The following is a 20,139-nucleotide window of genomic DNA, read 5'->3' on the forward strand; positions in this document are numbered from 1 at the left end:
ACATGACTGTATATGATTTTTTTCCAAAACTTTTGAAGCCCTGGAATAGGGGGAGTTTAAAAAATGTTCTAAATGGTGAACCTAATCTGAAGCCATTGAATTAAAGTTTAGATTCTCTCCTTTAACCCCATATAAATTGTTTGATTTCAAATCAAAACTGTTGGAGTATAGAGCTAAAAGAAGAGAAAATGCTTCCTCTTTCCAATACTTATGGAGGGCACTATATCAGTGGGGTTTGTTTTTGGAGTGGTGCAGTGTTGCGTGTAGGTTCCGCCCGGGATGCGATGGAGTCTGGTGGCAGCACAGAGTGGATTCAGCCCAGCTGTGGAGCTGTTAGCCTGCCGTAGCTGGTCCCAGTGCTGTTAACCTCTGTGTGTCTGCCAGGCCTGGATCTCAGCCAGGAGCCCTAGTTACATCACCCGTTTGATGTCTTGACATCTTTTTCAAATTGAGGGTTGGGGGAGGCAGTTATTTTTTTATGCATCTTTTTAGACAGACATTTCATCTGAAAATGCAGCCTGACAGCCAATATTTATGCTCTGCGTGTTCTTCATTTACATAGAACCCAGCTAATCAGCTTTCACAACAACAATGAGGTAACGTCTCGATGGGCCTTTCTGGGAAACACAATTAAACATGTCCAATCGAATAAGAGGCAGTCAATCAATTAAGAATCAAGATTGGTCTTTTACCGAGTTGTCTTGGCAAGGAGGTGCAAGGTTTTATTGTGCTTACCTTTTTTTACTCTGCCGCTTTATATCAAAGCGTCAAACAAGAAAAAAGAACAGTCTAGCCAGTGTATTGTCAGCAACTTAGTATGAGCATATCCTATATAGGCCTAATGCCACTGGCAATTCCACTTGCACTCAATCAATCTAAGAAATTGGCAGGGATTGTGATCCACTCAAAAGCCACTTAAAAGAACATTTAGTTGAATTGAAAACATCCTCCTGAATCTGTTCTCTCACTCTCTGATCAGAGCTGTCAGGCCAAACGTTCGCAGGTTAATGGAAGGCTAGAGTGTGGGATTGTCCCTTTGAGCTCTCCATTACAGTGACATGGCACAGTGACTCTGACGGGTGGGGGGGCGGGGGCAAGGCCTTTACACATATTTATTTTTCTCCTCTGAGCCTTTTGACCAAGCACTCCTCGTCAATCACCCTGTCAGTGGGCCAGGGGCGGGCTGGTCCTCTCTCACAGGGGCCCCTGTGTGCCCAGGGCCCCTGGGGTCAGGGCCTGGACGCTTCCTCAGCAACTGTTGTGAAATTTGCACTGTACGCAGGGGGTGGTGGGTCGGCCCCTTTCATGGGAACTGTGGCACCTCTGGCTCTGGCCCACACAGAACACCCCCAAACTCCCCGCCCTCACCACCTCCCCAGGGGATTAATTGGTCAGCAATTCCTGACCCTTAGAGAGTTGACAGCTGAAGGACACACTCGACCCCCACACAAATCTTAACATGGGGGGGAAATGACCTCATCAAACCATCAAACATAGCTTTACATGCGTCCCCCTGACACACGTGTGTTTCTGATCTTACGTTTTTTGGGGGGAATGTTTCCTGTTTGAGCAGACTAGTGGGTTCATGACCGAGTCGGGGGGGTCGGGTTGCTCGGTCGTCGTCTGGTTCCATTGAACAGATTCCCCATGTCTCCATCAAACGGGTTATGTTTGGCACAGGACTTAAAAGTGACCCTGGTCACTGATGTCTGGGGCCTCTCGCCGAAAAGCTCTGAGCTGGTACCCTTTTCCCCCTCTGGCAGAGTAGCGAGACTGCACTTCTCTTCACTCATGCTCTAGATAGTAGCTTAAATGGTTGATTCAGACAAACCGTTTTTGTTTGTCTTCTCCACACCCTTTGTTTACTTCTGCCTTTCCCCACTGTGGGAGTTAATCATGGACTATAGGAAGAAGAAGGAAGGGGGCATTCCCCCATCAACATCGGGCAGTAGAGAGGGTCAGCAACTTCAGGACTTAAAATGGAGAGGGTGGTTAAGGCTCAGTCCATCACTTGGGGCGAGCTCAACAGCCATTCAGGACATCTACACCAGGTGGTGTCTGAGGAAGGCCCGGAAGACACTTATTGCCTATTGTGTTATTATTATATTTTTATTCTTACGTCCTTATATTTGCACTGTTGAGAGGAAAATCTGAAAAGTAAGCATTTCATTGTACAATTTACATCCTGTATCCTGTGCATATGACAAATAAACTTTGACTTGACAAAAACAAATATTGAAAAGGTACAGTATGCTTTCTTAACGACATACCCAAATCCACCTGGCTGAAGACCAGTGCTGCCAACATCTCCACATCATTTAAACGTTTTATTCATGCCACTTTGACATATCCTCTGGCATAAGAGAGCTTAACCTGGTTCTGAGGGACTAAGTATGCCAATCTAAGGGCCTTCATTTCAAACATGCACTGCAGAAAAACATCTCATTCAGTAAACATAGCTTGATAAATCACTCTGACACTGCTTACAATGCTGTGCTAATCGAAGAACCGGATTGAAGTTGAGTCTACTCAGTTGAGTCAGTTGAGTCTACTCACAATGAAATGCAGCAGGAGAGAGAGAGAAACAGAAAAACAGGGGGCTCTGCCTGCCTAATCCAGACTGGTCCATCTTTCTAATAAAATAGATCTCTTTTTAGTTCGGGATACTGATCTCTCCATAAGTTTTAAAGATCTCATTCACGGTTCACACCACATTTTCCCCTTAATGTCTCACAGCAGGCCCCCAGTCACAGGTCGTGATTCATCAAGTGACAGGTCTGCCTGTGGCCGCCATGAGGGCGCAATCAGACAGGGCCCCGTCTCTCTCTCTCTCTCTCTCTCTCTCTCTCTCTCTCTCTCTCTCTCTCTCACAGTTGCACTCACTCACACATACACATACATACATACACGTGCACGCACACAAACACATACATACACGTGCACACATTCACTCACACATTTGCACTCACTCACACATAACCACGGTCACACAAACCTTTTTAATCTGTATTGTGGATATTCTACAGTGCCCTGAGTAAGTAATGGGACAGTGAAGCATTTTTTCTTCTTTTGGCTCTACACAAGTTTGGATTTGAAATCAAACAATTACTATAATGTTAAAGTAGAGATTCTCAGCTTTTTGATGGTATTGGTGTACATATTGGTTTCAGAAATTACACCACTTTTCATACATAGTCCCCATATTTCAGGGTACACAAAAGTAATGGGACAGATTTATAGTATTTGGTCGACAATCCTTTGCATACAATAACTGTCTGAAGTCTGCAACCCATTTACCCCACCAGATGCTGGGTATCTTCTCTAATGATGCTCTGCCAGGCCTGTATTGCAGACATCTTCAGTTGCTGTTTGTTTTGAGGTCTTTTTGCCTAAAGTCTTATCATCAGGAAATTAAATGTATGTTCAATTGGATTTAAATCTGAAGATTGACTTGGCCAGTCAAGACCTTTTGACTTTTTGGCCCTTTTTGGCCCTGAAAAACTGACATGAATTTGGAGGCATTGTTTGCACTCGAGCAGACAAGATGTTTCTATATCCTTGAGAATATATTCTGCTGCTGCCGTCAGAAGTTACAATCATCAATAAAGACATCTCAGCCAGTTCTAGTGGCAGTTATACATGCCCAAACCTAACACTCCCTGCACCATGTTTTACAGATGAGGTGGTATGCTGTAAATCTTGGGCAAATCCTTTTTTCACCAAACATGTTTTTAAATATTAATCTTATCTGTCCACAAGACCTTTTTCCAGACCTCTGTAGGCTTTTTAGGTACTTCTTTAGCAAACTGTAACCTGACCATCCTTTTTGAGAATAACTAGTGGTTTGTACCTTGCAGTGAAGTGTCTTTAGTTTGGCTGGTGAAGTATTCTACGGATGGTAGTCTCTGACACATTCACACCTACCTCCTGGAGAGTCTTCCTGATCTGTGGGACAGTTGTTTTGGGGTTTTTCTTAATTATGGTTATCATTCTTTGGTCATCCACTATAGATGACTGCCTTGGCCTACCAGACCGTTTGCTATTGCTGAGCTCACCAGTGCTTTTTTTTCTTTTCAATTATGTTCCAAACTGATTTTGGCAAGCCTGAGGTTTTGGATATGTTTCTGATTTTCAGCCTAATAAAAGCCTAATAAATCCTTGACTTTGGTCCTCATGTTGACAGACACCAATAGCAAACTCCAAAGGCAAATGCAAAGTCTACAATCAATACTAGACATGGACAGCTCTCTTATGCCTGCACAAATGATGTGACGGAACACACATGACATAACAGAAACACCTGTCAAGCCAATTGTCCCATTATTTTTGGGTACCCTAAAATATGGGGAATATGCAAAGTGCTGTAATTTCTGAATGGTGAAACCAATATGTACACAAATACCACCAAATAAAATAATCTCTACTTTAACCTCATAGTAATTGTTTGAAGAGTTAAAGAGTAGAGCCAAAAGAAGGGAAAATGCTTCACTGTCTCATTACTTATGCACAGCACTGTTTTTTTTCAGTAGTTTTATACAATCCCCTTTTTATTGGCTGTGGACATGGCTACTTGGGTACTGGGAAAAGCACTGTATAATCCAATCATTTGAATGATGTCTTGTTCTGTTATTCTCTTCAGTGTTTCCGGGCACTGTGCTGTAAAGGACCCCCACCCCCCAGACCAGAGTATGACGTGGTGTGTATCGGACTGACAGGTGCTGGAAAGACGAGTCTGCTCTCGTACCTCTGCAGTGAGGGCAGTGACGGAATTGTTCCTACCACAGGTAGAACCTGTCAAAATGCACACCTCTAAACACACATATACACGTTTACATACACATGCAGTGTCTCTCATTCTCTCTCTTTCTCTCAAACACACAAACATGCACACACTCTCACTCACTGTCTCTCTCCCTCTCTCAAGCACTTTGAACATTGTTTATCTCAACCGACCTCAGTTTGTCAAAGACAGCTCATATCACCGATAGATAATACTGCATTGGTATCACAACACCCCACATCATACAGCCTTCCAGAGTTAGAAGAGACTGCTAGCAAAGCTGCTTTCTATCTGCCTCTTGCCAAAACAAAAAGATTCTCCCATAGCCAGTGGGAGGCTAGTGTTCTCTTCAAACTGAAGACAAGGTTTAGGGGCTAGTATATCAACCTGCCTAAAGTCACCCGCTTCCCGTACCCCAAAACGTCAGACCTGCCGACATTACTCTTCCCTCTTGTATTGCCAACAACCACAGTTATGCTTTTCCAGAATTCCCACTGTGGGTTTAGTCATCCGCACTTCAACCACAGGGCTAAATATAAAGAAATCCCAAATGTGCCACCGCTTACTCTTAGTCTGAGGGAGTGAAACACCTGTCCTGTGCTGTCGATCGGGCTTTAATAGAAAGAAATATGCCCATTATTTACCTTACCAGAGAGTTATTTTGGCAGTCCTTCTGAATGTAGGTTAAGATGAAGCTGTCAACACTGTCTCTATCTGCCAATAGCTCCAGAGGCATAGAGAATTTTGCAGAGGTCTCCACTGGGACTTTTCCTCTCACCTGCTGGGAGTTTGATAAAACTGTGCTGTAGAGCATTTTGAGAACCGGAGTGGAGCTTTTAGAGCTTTTATACGTGTGGTTTGGATTGTCTTAATCAATAGCAAATGGCAACAATCGTATAGCCCTCCTCCTGTGTGAAATGTTAAGGGAGAGGAATCACATCCAAGAGAAAGCATCGTCATTTGAAGGATATTAACTCATGGTTCTTATCCCTCTGGTTTTCTGCATTGCTCTCAGCCGAAACACAGTAACAAACCACAGAAAAACTCCAGCCCAACCGTATACTGTGTTTTACTGACCTCAACATTTAAAAACAGTACTCAATTTCGCTAACCATGACACTAAAACAAATGTGTTGTATGTGTCCCTCCTAAAGACCTCTTCACCCCCACTACCCCCCTGTACAAGTTTCTCTCCTGTTAATAATTGATGACTTTATTTTATGATGACTGATGGATAGATGATTCACTTACTTAAACAAATATATTTGTTGTAAGTCGCTTTGGATAAAGGTGTCTGCTAAATGCCATAAATGTAAATGTAAAATGTTTTGCATTCAAGTGCCAATTCACTGTCAACTGTCTTTATGTTGATGGACTGGTGGTTTGAGGCTAAATGTTCTGGGGGAGGGCCTGACTGAATATCTAGAGAGGCCTTCAGCTTCAGTTAATACAGAAAATGTATTCGAAGTCTCATCATATCCATGAATTGAAAAAATCTCCATAGAAAATGATGGTCAATACATTAGACTTGGATCCCCTGAACTGGAGTTGAAATTGAGTTGATTGGAATGTCAAAGATAAAACAAAACAGAAAAGATAGAGGTTAGTAGCATAAATTGTACTGATTCTGTGATGAATACGCCCAATATTGAAAGGGTGCTTCTCAATATGTTTCCACAGAAACATTTAGAAAAAGTGCTTGTTAGGTCTTCTTGCATAGACTAATCATTTTGCTCTATTTTTTTCAGGCTTCAGCATCAAAGCAGTGCCATTTCCAAATGCCATCTTGAATGTAAAGGAACTTGGAGGTAATGTTTAAGCATTTATTGTGTACAAAGAATTTACTTTACTTAGAATACAATAAAATCAACTCAAAGTTTGTTTATTATTCACTCATATATTAAAGACATCTACACTCACCGCTTGATAAACAACATATTAAGGGTGAGGAGCTGTGAGTTTTGGTCTTATGGTTCTGAATGTCATGTGTTCTAGTGGAATGCATTAGTTTTATGCGTCTATGTTAATTTATTGCACTTAGTTCCCATGAGGACCACAGTTGTACCACAACTGTTGGTGGACTATCATGAGATGAGTAAGTGCTTGGTAACAAAATAAACACTGTGTGGATTTTGGCCCAGGTCTTCCTCAATCCAAGTGGAACAGTTTGCCAAATTGCTATGGAACTGACAGGTTGTAGCATCTAAGCACCAAATTGTTTTTACATCATTCTACCTTTTGGAATTTTTGACTTAAGGATACATGGATACTCCTCTCTAGTGAAATCATATTGATTTTCTATTTACATACAGTATTACTCTTTTTTGGTCACTGTAGCGTTCTAGTGTTGATAATCTGAAATGGAGTAGACAGGTATACAGTTCCTAACAAATATATCTTACAAAGGAGCATGGTGAAACTGATATTTTGAAAGGTTCTGAAAGGTTGCTCTGAAAGGTTGACTTATTAGTCATGAACACAAACATCCAAGGATACACAAGCATGTTTATCCTACCCACAGTAACATCACGCCTTTTGGACAGACGTGACATCTTCTAAGTAGTGTTTTGAAGAGACTAGACTGACCGTAGTCTGAGAAAGAGCTCATTTATTGTGTTCCTGGAAAACACCCAAGGAGGCCGTTTGAGGTTTAATAAGGGCTGATTGGAGAACTCGAAGTGCGGAAAATGGGAAAAGCGAAGGGAAGCAGCCAGAGTTGATAAAATTAGGTCTTCCGAGAGAAGTAAATCTCTACCTCCACCCCTCTTCTGCTACTCAGCCCCCCATGCCAAATGTATGACTGTTAAAAAGTAATTTATGCTTTTTTGTGAGGCACTAGGCACATGACAGGTGCAGTGTGTATCTGGACAAGTAGCTGAGCCCAGCACAACAACGTCATGAGCCCCCAGAAAGAACAAAAACAATACACACAAAAAAGAGAAACCAGGGACCACCAAAGTGGGCGATACCAAATTTGGGCAGAGGGGGGATGATGAAAAGGCTGACTTGATTGGGTCAAAGCCTGTCTGGGATGTTATTGTGGCCAGAAAAGCACAGGCTACACCGATGACACATTTGATTTAGGGGCGATGTGCTGCCACTCCAGCTTCAGGATGATGAAATTTGCTCTCGTAGCTCTCTCTGCTGCCCCCCTCCCTGTAAATACAGGGAGCAAACACATTTGAGGGATTTATGTTGCCATCCTTTTGGAAAAGAAGGAGGGCTAGGGGTATGGGTGGGCAGGGGTAAAAACAAGCACATGGTGTTCTGACGCCTCCGTTGACGGCTGCCTTTTTTGGAGCTCATAGCAAGGGGACGGTCTGTCTGAGTTGAGATCTGCACTACGACGCAAAGACTTTATTTGGTTCACTCAAGGTTCACGGTCATACAGCTCAAAGAGTGTGTTTACATGTGTGTGGAGAAGTGCCGTGCTCAGTGTCGCAGCGATCAGTATTCATAGTAAACAGGGATGTATTTTACTAGCCAGGTGTCTAAAATGCCGAAGTGCACCCCAGGGTTTCAAATCTATTTGTCTTAGTTTAGGATATGTTGTTTATCCTGCAACATCTCCTAAACTTTTAGATCTTAAAAGCAGTGGCATAACTTGAAAAGTAACCACTGAAAAGAAAACAAGAAAGCACAATTTGTTTCATTTTATGTCTTATTTACTTTTGACGCAGACGGTGAAGCTAGACGTGACACAAAGACATGAATATTTTTGGCCTGAAATGGCACAACACAACACCTGTTCAATTCATTCAACCTTGAAAGCTGAGTAAACACACAGTCTGTCTAGATGAACAAGGAGAGAATTACTCTCCTGTATATCCCCTCGCCCCAAATGAAGTTCCGTTGCATGTCAGTGGGATATCAGTACAGACACGCAGATTGTCGCCTCCTTGAGCACTCTGGAAGGCTCAAGTGCTCTCGAGGTAACACTGCTCGTCCAGTCAAGGAGGAAGAGCGGAAGAACAAACGGAAGAAAATGTGATGAGGATCTTAGGGCCACTGGGGGGGCGGGTCATTACTGTGTCACGTCTATGCAGCGGAAAGAAGCCCTGAGACAAGGTTGACTCATCACCCCTGACTACCCCTCTTTCCTCGTATAGTAGCTAAATTGGGTAATGCATTTTTAACATCCATTCCCATGCGATATGGTGGGGCTTGTAAAGAGGACAGAGTTGTCGTGGCAGCCATCCCTCAGTTGGAGCCAATGTGTCATACTTTCCCGTGCAGGAAGTCAATGGGGACTCTCACCGGTCTGCTTCTACTCACTCATGGATTTTTCATTCAGGACCCTGGCCTCTCTCTTTCTTCCTCTTTCTTCCTCTCTCTCTATCTCTTCCTCTACATCTCGTTTTCTCTTTCTTTTTGTCTTTATAATTGTCTTTGTTTCTCCCCATCTCTTTTTCTGCCTCTTTCTTTGTTCTCCATGTCACTTTTCCTCTCTCTCTCTCGTGGGAAACCCTAACCGTAACCCAAAACCAGTGAAATAACTAATTCAAAATAAACATAAAATAGTAAACATTACACTTACACATTACTTGATGTCCCCTATGAATATTAATTATTGTTCATAATTGCTTGGTGAGTGAAAGGTGAGACTACTTTACTTGGAGTGCCTTATTTTAGACTTAGTTATACTGTAGGTGCACATTAATTATTCTCAATTACAAATGTTTGTAACTCAACAATTAATGTTAGTAACTCATTGATAAATGGTAAATGGTGTTACACTTTACATAAATGTCACATTTTATCAGTTAAAAATATTGGTAATCCATTAATAAATGTTGGTAAGTCATTCATAAATGATCAACGGTGTTACACATTACATTATGGTGACATTGAATCAGTTACAATGTTGACAACTCATTAATTAATGTTGATAACTCATTAATAAATGGTTAACAGTGTGACATTTAAAGTAAAGTAGTGGATAGATATATCAATAAATCAAATCTGTGAACGTGCATGGTGGACATGTTTAAATGAGTAAAGTGTTGACAAGAACATCAGGATATCAAGTATGGGCTATGGTTAAAAAAACATGGTGATGGCTGGACTGTGTTTTGGGAGATGTTCAGATTATACTGTATGTAAAGATGTGTTTAATCGGTTTAGTGCCAGCCAAATCACCCCCACAATTCAAGAAATAATTGTACTAACTGTGCAACCACTGTGCAACCATGTAATGCAAATAATGTTGCATGATTTCACATTAGGGTTAGTTTTTGAAGTATTTATAAGTGCATTTATAAAGCATCAATAACTGGCTTCTGATTGCAAGCTCCCTATTTGGCAAGCACCAAATCAATATCGAACAATCTAAACTAATGTTTATAGTTATAACAATTTGTAAATGGGTTATAATTGAATATTAAACTGGTTATAAGTGGTTTAGTAACTACTTATAAACCATTTATAAAGCCTTTACAAATATGACCACATTATGTGCTATGAAGAATTAACATTTTCACCATTGTTGTGGTTTTAGATGACTATTCCACTGAACGTGATCCAAGAAAACTCATTACCAGGCTACCTAGCAAGGCAATTATTTTATTGTTTTTTACATTCCACCAACCAGTAATTTTTACGCCTTAACTTGAATGGTCCAGGGAACTAATCCTATCTCCAACAAATTTATTTTCACAAGATGAAGTATGAGTCATTAAAAAACAATAGATGGATTTGACACAAGCAGTCTACCAAAAAAGACATGCACTTACTGCATGCACTTGCTGCATCTTGGCACATCTTGGATTGTTGACATTTCCAATCACAACTGGCTCATTAATGAGGATTTTCTCAACACATGGATTTATTTAATTTAATTTCAAGAATTGACTGAATGACTGAATATTACTTAACAAGAGACATTTAGCCCCCAGACAACTCCTAAATAATTTTGGGATAATTATCTCAAAAATGTAACCTTGATACTGCAGGACCAGGCATGTAGGAAGGGGATGTCTATTTTATTTTGTTTAATTTATACAGATCTTGTGTTCTGTGATGTTGTGTGTAACAGTATGTGGAAGTCTATGTGTGTCATCTAGGCTACTGGCTAAACTGTGTGACTGTTGTTGGATTCTACGCTTTTCACTCGCACTAGCATCTTCTGTCATTGTCGGAAATGGGACAAATAGCCAAAATGCGAGGTGTTCACCTTACTCCATCTCCATCTCACATTACGTTGCTCTCTCTCACTTCATGTGATCACTTTGTATGCTGGTGTGCATTGACATAGGTGCCTGCTAGATTGTAGCACAGGTTTGGATGAGTTGGGATTGATATACTGACAAATATATGCAACGCTCTCGTGATCAGAGCTGTTTATCAGGTCCAGACGGGAGCACTCGGGTAAATCAGCTGTAGGCCTAGTGTCATTTACCATTTACCTAATTTCATGCTTTTCTCTTGCACTAACCACTACTGTACATTATTCTCCCATTAAAAGTCACCAGAATTGCTTGTTGATATGCAAGTACAGGTGATAAATTGTTCTTTGTGTAAAAATGGGGGCCACAGCCCCGCCCCTTCGCCCCCCTGAGAACATTTTAGGCAGCACCCCCTTGTGAAATATACTTCCTTCGTCCCTGTGCAGGACAGGCATGTAGGAAGGGGATGTCTATTTTATTTTGTTTAATTTATACAGATCTTGTGTTCTTGTGATGTTGTGTGTAACAGTATGCGGAAGTCTATGTGTGTCATCTAGGCTACTGGCTAAACTGTGTGACTTACTATTAGCCCTCATAGTAAGTGCCTATGCCCTGCATGAAGGGTAGACATTATCTAAGGTCCCAATCCAATCTACTAACAACTAACCCTTCTTTACATTTAAAAAGGGGTCTTAGTATTTATTGCAGGCTCTGTTGACATTGACAGCACGATACTGTACACCCGTTACCCTAGCTGCGTGTAGGGACATTAGGTCTTGACAGGATTTTTATCTGGTACCAGGTACAGGATAAGGTGGAAGGGGCATTGCTCACTAATGGCGTCTGTGAATGTGTGTGCCTCGCAGGTGACACTGACATCAAGTCTAGACATGCCACTTCACCGCATGTGTGGGTCTCGCTGACAGCTGATGAAGTAGTAGTCATAATAAGTGGCACTCATCACAGTAGTGCTTTAGGGATGGCGTGATAAAGAGCTTCTTTGGACATTGATTTTAGGAGCCGTGACTGACAGTTGTACAGGCATACATATTATCTGTATGTTTATATTTGTCTTACTAGGATAAATCTCTTTACCCTCTGTCTATTTGTTGTCTATCATTATTGGCCATAGGACAGTGGAAAGGATTGTGTAGGTTTCACACATATTTGCACAGGTTTGCGTTTAAATTTGCACATGCAAGTGTGTATGTGCATGTACGTGTGTGTGCATCTCTCAAGTCTACAGTATGTTACATTTCATCTGCTCATTAGCTGCAGCACATAAGGGAATACTGCAGTGCAGAACATCCACCAGTGCTCTTGACAACCACCAGTTATGGCAGACACAAGAACACATCTTCTGCTGTAAACAAAAAACAACACAGCATTGTAGTAATTTCAGGCTCAACATGGTTTGTATTATTATAAAATGTGACTAGAATGTGGTTTGCTTTTCCCTTCAGGGAAGTTGTTCCTCTTTGTATAGAAAACAGCCAGGCCAACATTAAAATCATTTGCAAATTGTCATTTAGGCTCATAGCGGGGCAGACAGACTGTTCAGATTTTAGGGTTTTTTTAGAGGGGAATATTGTGTAAGTGTCTTCACTCAATTGTAACGCCTTATCAATTGATTACGAGTGGACAGTGGGACAAGGATACCTGTTAATTACTAACCAAAGTACTCAGAGTGAGGTCCGGAGATGTCCATTGGTTGACGTTAGTATAACAGTGTTATCATTGAATTAGATCAATACCATGCAGAAAATAATACTGGTTTGTTACATTTTGTATTTTAAAGAGCTACACATTAAATATACTGTAACATATTGACAGTGACTCCCCGTGCTGAGAATTGTTGAGCAGGGCAAAAAGCTCCTGGTTCAGTTTTTTGCAATCAACCTTTGCAATTTTATTTGCCAGGGAAATGTATGTGAAGAAGTTGTACATTTCTGTCTTTGCAGCTGTATACTGAGCGCAGTAACTGTTTTTTTATAAACCCGTCACAGACACACATGGGACAGCAAATTGTTTGCTTCATCCATTATCCACATCATTACACATTGACTGCCCACTTCTTCAGTGTTGTTATCAACATCACAGGCCTTTACGCAGCCACACATACTGTAGCCTACAAGGGAGGAGAAATCATAAAAAAACATGGTCTAAATAGACTGAGAGAAAAACTGTTATGGCTTGAATAAAACAATAAGCCTGAATATGGGTGTGATGAACGATGTGTCTCTTCTATGGAGGCTGGGTGCGTGTTAGCTACTATTCACATGCAATCATGCATTGATCATGCAATTAAGTGTTATTGTCTTTCTGTCTATGTTTGCGACCCATTACAGTTGAAATGAGTAAGCCATTCGAAACTTAGTTATAGACCTTAGTTATGAATCACCATGATGATGGTAAAGCTACGGTAAGGCTAGCACAAATAGATCATTTCCACTTTTGGGAGTAGGTGTTATTCGCGCTTCAGGACAGAACTTGGAGATGTTGGCTATCAAAAAAAGAAAGGTGTGGTATCAAAAAGTAGTAAAAGATGTTAACGTTAAAAGGAGCAAGGCGTAAGTTTGTGGAAAATCTGCCACCTCTGACCATCGCTGCGAAATTCAGTTCGAAGTTCCAAACAACAACATCCTCCCTTGTAATAATATAACCCATCGAAATGGACATTGTCGGACATTAGCTGTGTTGTTTCTGCATGTGCACATGATTTGAAGAGGCAGTCGCCAGAGACAGAAACGCCAAAATCAGTGAGTCCATTCCCATAGAACACCCCTGGCAATAAAAACATGTTTATATGCAAACCGAGTGTCAGGTAGGACACTCCATTTTAATGCTTTTTCCGGACCAAAACAGCATTCGTAAATGAAATATTTATTTCAAGGGATCTCACTCCCTGATCACTACTGATTAAACATAGTCATTACAAACATTAGGAAGTCTTTAGAAAGGTTGAATCGTACATAGTGGAATTAAATATATATATATACAGATAGATTATTGACGAATATAACTTAACTATAACTTAACTTAACTTATACTCATATAAATGCTTCATGAGCTTATGTCAACTATCTTACCCCATCAGAACCCAAAATATACGTAAGCTTGTTTTACTCCATTGCTTGTAAACAATGTAACTGTAACATAGCTTTAAATGGTTAAAACTATAATTTTGATGTCATGGATGGTCAGTCCTTGCATCCATAGCTCCATGTATGAATTTGAGAGTGGTTACATTTCTCCAGCCATATCACTCAGCTGTATACCAAAAAGGGGTGAGGAGAACACTTTGTTATTGTTTGAATCCCAGATTGCCCCTTTAAAGTATTTTAGAAAATATAATTCATTCATCCTTTATATTAGCATAGTTAACTGTAAATACCAGTATAGGACTTTATATTCCATATGGGAGAATTGTGTGAAAATGTTAGCAATGGATGCTTGTTCCAAGTTAGGACTTGGCCTGGATTCTGTTTGGTTAAGATAGACCTGGTTGAGACTGCTCTTGATGAGTGGACCAACAATTGGAGAGCTTTTTACATGGCAGTCCAGCTCTCTTTCAAATGAAGTAAGCAAGGTTTAGACAAGCTTAAGTCCACTACTGCTGTATTGTTAGTCCTCCATTTGCCTCATGGGAGGAAAGAACAAGTCTGTTTTCTATTAGGGAGACCTCAAAGAGGATTGCTTTGACTGGAATTCAACTTTCAAGAGCAAAAGTCCGATTAGCAACATGTTTGCGTTTTGTTCAAGGTAAAACTTAAAAACGCAATCAATGGGAATTAGGCATGAGAAAATGTTCTTCAAGTCGACTGCGAATATGAGACCATATCCAAGTTGATGCCCAACAGCCAAACAAGAGAGAAGTCGCAATAATAATTGTCTAGCAAGCAAGTGGTAACCCCTTGATGGCGGTTAGTGGTGAAGGGAGACCTAGGGAAAAGCAACGTATATACAGCAGATGCAATTCATTATCATGACTAGAGCTGAAATTGATTGTCTTTTCAGAACATCAATTTCATAACAACCCATAGATACCACTATCTACCAATCCCAAACTAGCAAACTATATCCTCTGCATAACATCTCTTCCTCCCTGTACGTCAGTGCGTTATCTGCCTCCAAAGGCATCAGTGATGTCCCAATAAGGGCGTAGCATGTTGCAGTCTATACAGATGTTTTATCTGTCCCATGTGTCCAGCCTGTCTGCAGATGGGCCCAAAGATCAACCCAGTCTGTCCTGTGATGGACATCTTAATGGCCGCTATCGTCATGGGTAACCCAGAACTTTACCAGACCATAATGATAACCACTACACTTCCGCTCAGTGATTGTAGTTAGATATTTTCAAAACCCCACAAATAAATGTGAAAAAAATATGTCATATAAAGGTTGGACTCTTTTTATGTTTTACAACCGACTCCTTGCTTACTGTGTCACTGTACTGTATACATTATAATGAGAGGCTTTGAGTAACTATATACATAGCTACACAGTAAGCATGGCACAGTATTTATTGTGGAGGTAAAAAGAAAATATTACGGAAAAAGTATTTACAAGAAGCCTTTGTTGTTTGACATTTATTGGTGATGGATAGAAAATAGTCCCATTAATAAATGAAGGCCTCACACACTTGCCATGGTTGTCCAGTTTCGTCAGACTTGTACATACAGTGCCCTGTGTAAGTAATGGGACAGTGAAGCTTCTTTTGGCTCTATACCCCAAAGTTTGGATTTGAAATCAAACGTGTACAATGTACATATTAGTTTCACCCTTTAGAAATTATAACACTTTGTATACACAGTCCCCCTATTTCAGGGCACCAAAAGTGACTGGACAATTGGCTTGACAGGTGTTTCTGGTGTGCTTCATCACATCATTTGTGCACTCATAAAAGAGCTCTCAATGTCTAGTACTGATTCTAGGCTTTGCGTTTGCCTTTAGAGTCTGCTATTGTTGTCTGTCAACATGAGGACCAAAGAGACATCAATGAAAGTCAAGGAAGCCATTATTAGGCAGTAAAATCAGAAAAACACATTAGAAACATGCGTAGCCAAAATCTTAAACCTACCAAAATCAACAGTTTGAAAGATCATTAAAGGAAATAAAGCACTGATAAGCCAAGGAAGACATCCACAGTGGATGACCGAAGAATGCTTACCATGACTAACCATATACAGTGCCCTCCATATATGTGTGTGTGTGTGTGTGTGTGTGTGTGTATGTATATATATATATATATATATATATATATATATACATATATATATATATATATATATATATACATACATACATACACACATGTGTGTGTATATATAATATATATGTATGTGTATATACAGTGCATTCGGAAAGTATTCAGACCGCTTCACTTTTTCCATATTTTGTTATGTTACAGCCTTATTCTAAAATGGGTTAAATTCATTTTTTCCCTTATCAATCTACACAGTCATATGCATTTATGAATGAATGCATAAATGATTCAATGAACGCACACATTAACAAACAAGTTAATAATGAATAAATGATTGAGCCGAGGAATAACGTGACATGACCAGGGCAGTCCAGTCCATACAAATGAATGAGAGACCAGCGCCCTTTGAAGAGCGCACGCATGCACATACTGTACACACACAGACTGGCTGGGTGTTCAGGCTGCACTGGGCACCATCCACAACAGGGTCATTAGGAGGTGTGGAGCTGGTGCACACATTTCTGTACATGTGGTGGTGAAGAGGAACTGCTGTGTGTTGCTGCATGTCCTGAAAGTGAGATCCGCTTACCGCTTTCATATTTGTGGTGTGTTCATTGTTAGGAATGCTAGCTTTCAAAGACCTATATTTGTGGGCCACACAGCAAAAATGGAGATTGTATGATGCGTGTAACTGCATGTCATGTCAAAACATGTTTAAAAATCTTTCAACAACCATTTTGCTCCAAAGAGTTGTTGAATATTTGTTTTGTGTCCCCCCACAGAGAGCTTATATGGTAACTTTTGTTATAAAGTTGCAGAATTGTAAACTTCATATGAATGCAACAGGTACATTATGTTTTGAAATGTTGTCCTTCTGAATTCCTCCCCTTAGACCAACAGGTGGCAGAAGTTGCCAGTCAGACGTACAGACATGAGTGACATTCCTCATCATTTCCAGGCAAAGATGGAATAAACTTCCCAGGCAATTCCTCAAGTGCCACTTTGTCTCATAACTTTCCACATCAATATGAGGTGAGAGGAGTGGAGTGGAGAGAGGAGGGGGGAGAAACGTCACTGGAAGCATTGCGTGATGTTTAAACACTTGCCGGCCTCTCAGTTTGTCACCGCATGGCAATTACCTTCCCATAGGCAACAACAACAACAACAACATCATCAACAACAACAACAACAGTTCACGACACAGCAAATTAAGGAACAACACTACATAGAGAGGGAAGGTTTGTGTAGGAGTGGGAAATAAATAAAAGATGAAGATCTTTTTTGCTTGACTTCTATAATGAGGGTGACTGTCTGACTCTCCTTCCCCTCAGGCCTTACCAACACTGACAGTGAAAGGGAAGACGGGGGGGCAGGGGGACAGGAATGACTCAGTTTGTTAGCATGTAGGTCTCTTCCTCAAATTACTTACACTAACAAATAAAGTTGTGGCGCAGTGAACCTTGCTGAGCGGATATGCTTGACCCAAATTACCGCTCAGAAAAGGAACCATATGTTGTTCACGATGAATTGGAGGGGGTTGGGGGGAGGGGGAGGTATTTGAAACAGCGCACAGTTCCAAGTTGGCCATGGGAGTCTGGGGGCTTGAAAATAACCACGCACGGCGATTTAATAACTCTGAAGGCCTGTGTTTACTTTGAAGAGAAGTCTCTGTGTCGTAACACGATGGGCTTGGACACTCGCTCTCCCCCGTGGGTTGTGGGGAGCTGCCGGGAAAGTTGGCACGCAAAGATGGAGGCAGTGCAACATTCAGTGATCTTGTTCAAGCAAAACAGGAGAACTGAAAACATCAGTACTTTATAAAGATATTGCAAAATGTAGCAGTAATGCACAGTGTATGGGTCATGCTTTCTTTTACAATATGACTTTCCTTTAATTTGCTAGTATTCATTCAAACTTACATGGTGAAATGGTTATTATGTAATAGTTACGTTATAACCCACGCACACACACACGCACACACATTTCCCTAGGCTTGTGCTTTGTTTTTCCAAGTCTGGCAAGAGTTGCAATCCTATATTCCCACAACCCATGTCCGGTCCAAGGTTTTGGTGTGTTGACATTAATGTTTGGTAGCAAAATGAAACATTTCTCTCTGAAAAGAGTGTATTGATAAATATAGGAAAAGCTTTTGCTTTCAGGTTTGATTTAGTTTTCCCCCTCTGTGAATATGTGCATCATTGTTATTTTATTGAGATTGGTGATGTTATTCAATTATGTAAGGTACAGCCCCCTTACAACTTCAACTAGAGATCATCAACATCTACTGTATAGGTTAGGTCACAGCATATATTTACATACATCACATGCATCTGAGGGTACTACTGGTTAGCAGTAATAGTAAATGAATGTTATGAAAATGGTGATTTGAAAAGACATTGAGTAAGAAAGGTCAGCTCAAAACCAACATGGTGACTCATTGAACTAATCAAAAACACCAAACAAACACAAAGGCGTACAGATCAAGGAAATAGATCATAGCAACCGTATCTTCGTATTATTGAACATGTTTTATGAAAAATTAAATGAAAACCAAAGGTGTCGTTTTATACATGATACAACTTTATTTATTTGATATCACTGTCTGGATACATAGTGGCTGTTGCTGATGTTTCTGTTGCTGATGTTCTGAGTTTATACACTGCATTTACTGTACTGTATTGGCTGTATATATACCCCTATACCTGTTGGTCCCTAAGCGCTCTGTGTAGTGTGATGGTAACTCATCTCATCCTATCTTGTTACAGGAGCCGACAACATCAAGAAGTACTGGAGCCGCTATTACCAGGGCTCACAGGGCGTGGTGTTCGTCCTGGACAGCGCCTCCTCAGACCAAGACCTGGAGGCGGCTCGCAACCAGCTCCACTCTGCCCTGCAGCACCCGCAGCTCTGCACACTGCCCTTTCTAATCCTCGCCAACCACCAGGACAAGCCTGCTGCGCGCACCCCAAACCAGGTACGATACTGGAGAATTGAACCTTCTGCACTCCATTTTGTTTCCACCCCAAAAAGTGCTGCATTTAGTTGACACACTACATTGGTATTTTTCAGGAAGTAAAAGATGAGTAAGTGGGATTATTGAATGAGATGCCATTGTCCTGGCCAATCAGGATTTCACTATAAAAAGAATGAGTTATTGGGCCACGAATGTTGAAAAATGTATGTACCAGCTTGGGTTTTCAGGGGGGGCAACATTTTTTGATAAATATGATAAGCATATTGTATTTTAATTGTAGCCAACTAAGTCTCCTAAGTCAGACAGCCCCACACAAGTTATACAGTATAAGCTTGCGGCTAACCGTCTGCTCAACAATTGGCTTCAGTGTCCTATAGACGGAACGTGAGGCGCAGGAAATCCCACTATTGTTATTCCACTGAGCCTCCATTTCATTCTGAACCCTACCTACCCAAACTCATGATTTTTCAGGAGAGTGTCCCCAGAATAATTGTTTCTCCCTTCTTGAACTTCAGACATGCTGCATCAGCTGGCTCAAGACTGTTCATGAGCTGAATAGCCTGATTCAGTCTAATAACATAATCACTCTGGCAGCAATAAGTCCACAGTGGTGCTTAATTCAACCAGTCTCCAAGAGCTGTAGAGACGTTTACTTATGACCTGTCTCGACCTTCCTCATGCTTTTATCATTTGTATCAGCTGAACATTCTCTTTGACCCCCAGGAAAAAAAAAACAATCAACTGCCACTTAGGTGAAATCTTATTTTTCTTAAGGAGGTAGTAGGCTACATGTATTTCATTACCTTGTTTAATTTACCTTATTGTTGCATGGTTTTATTGTTCTGAGGAAGTAATTGACACAGAGTGGAGGCGATCAATGCATGCCAACATTGGGCATTTGATACAGTTGTTTTAGGAATATACTGCATTTAGTAATGTGAGAAGGCTACACAATGCCTACCTCCACATATGTGTAGAGGATGTATCATATGGGGGATTATCCTCAACCACTGCT

General features: G+C 40.8%; 1 protein-coding gene across 1 annotated transcript in view; it reads left to right on the forward strand.

The window, feature by feature from the left end:
• The window catches only part of arl15a (ADP-ribosylation factor-like 15a), a gene marked incomplete at both ends in the record, with an annotated part of 137,976 nt that overhangs the window by 40,464 nt on the left and 77,373 nt on the right, over positions 1-20,139 (forward strand). Inside the window, 3 exons of the mRNA XM_083673615.1 lie at positions 4,640-4,784; positions 6,529-6,588; positions 18,916-19,124. Coding sequence (XP_083529741.1) covers positions 4,640-4,784; positions 6,529-6,588; positions 18,916-19,124 — 414 coding nt within the window. The remainder of the gene's footprint in view (positions 1-4,639; positions 4,785-6,528; positions 6,589-18,915; positions 19,125-20,139) is intronic.

Source organism: Argentina silus, assembly GCF_951799395.1.
Source record: "Argentina silus genome assembly, chromosome: 7".
NCBI classification, from domain to species: domain Eukaryota; kingdom Metazoa; phylum Chordata; class Actinopteri; order Argentiniformes; family Argentinidae; genus Argentina; species Argentina silus.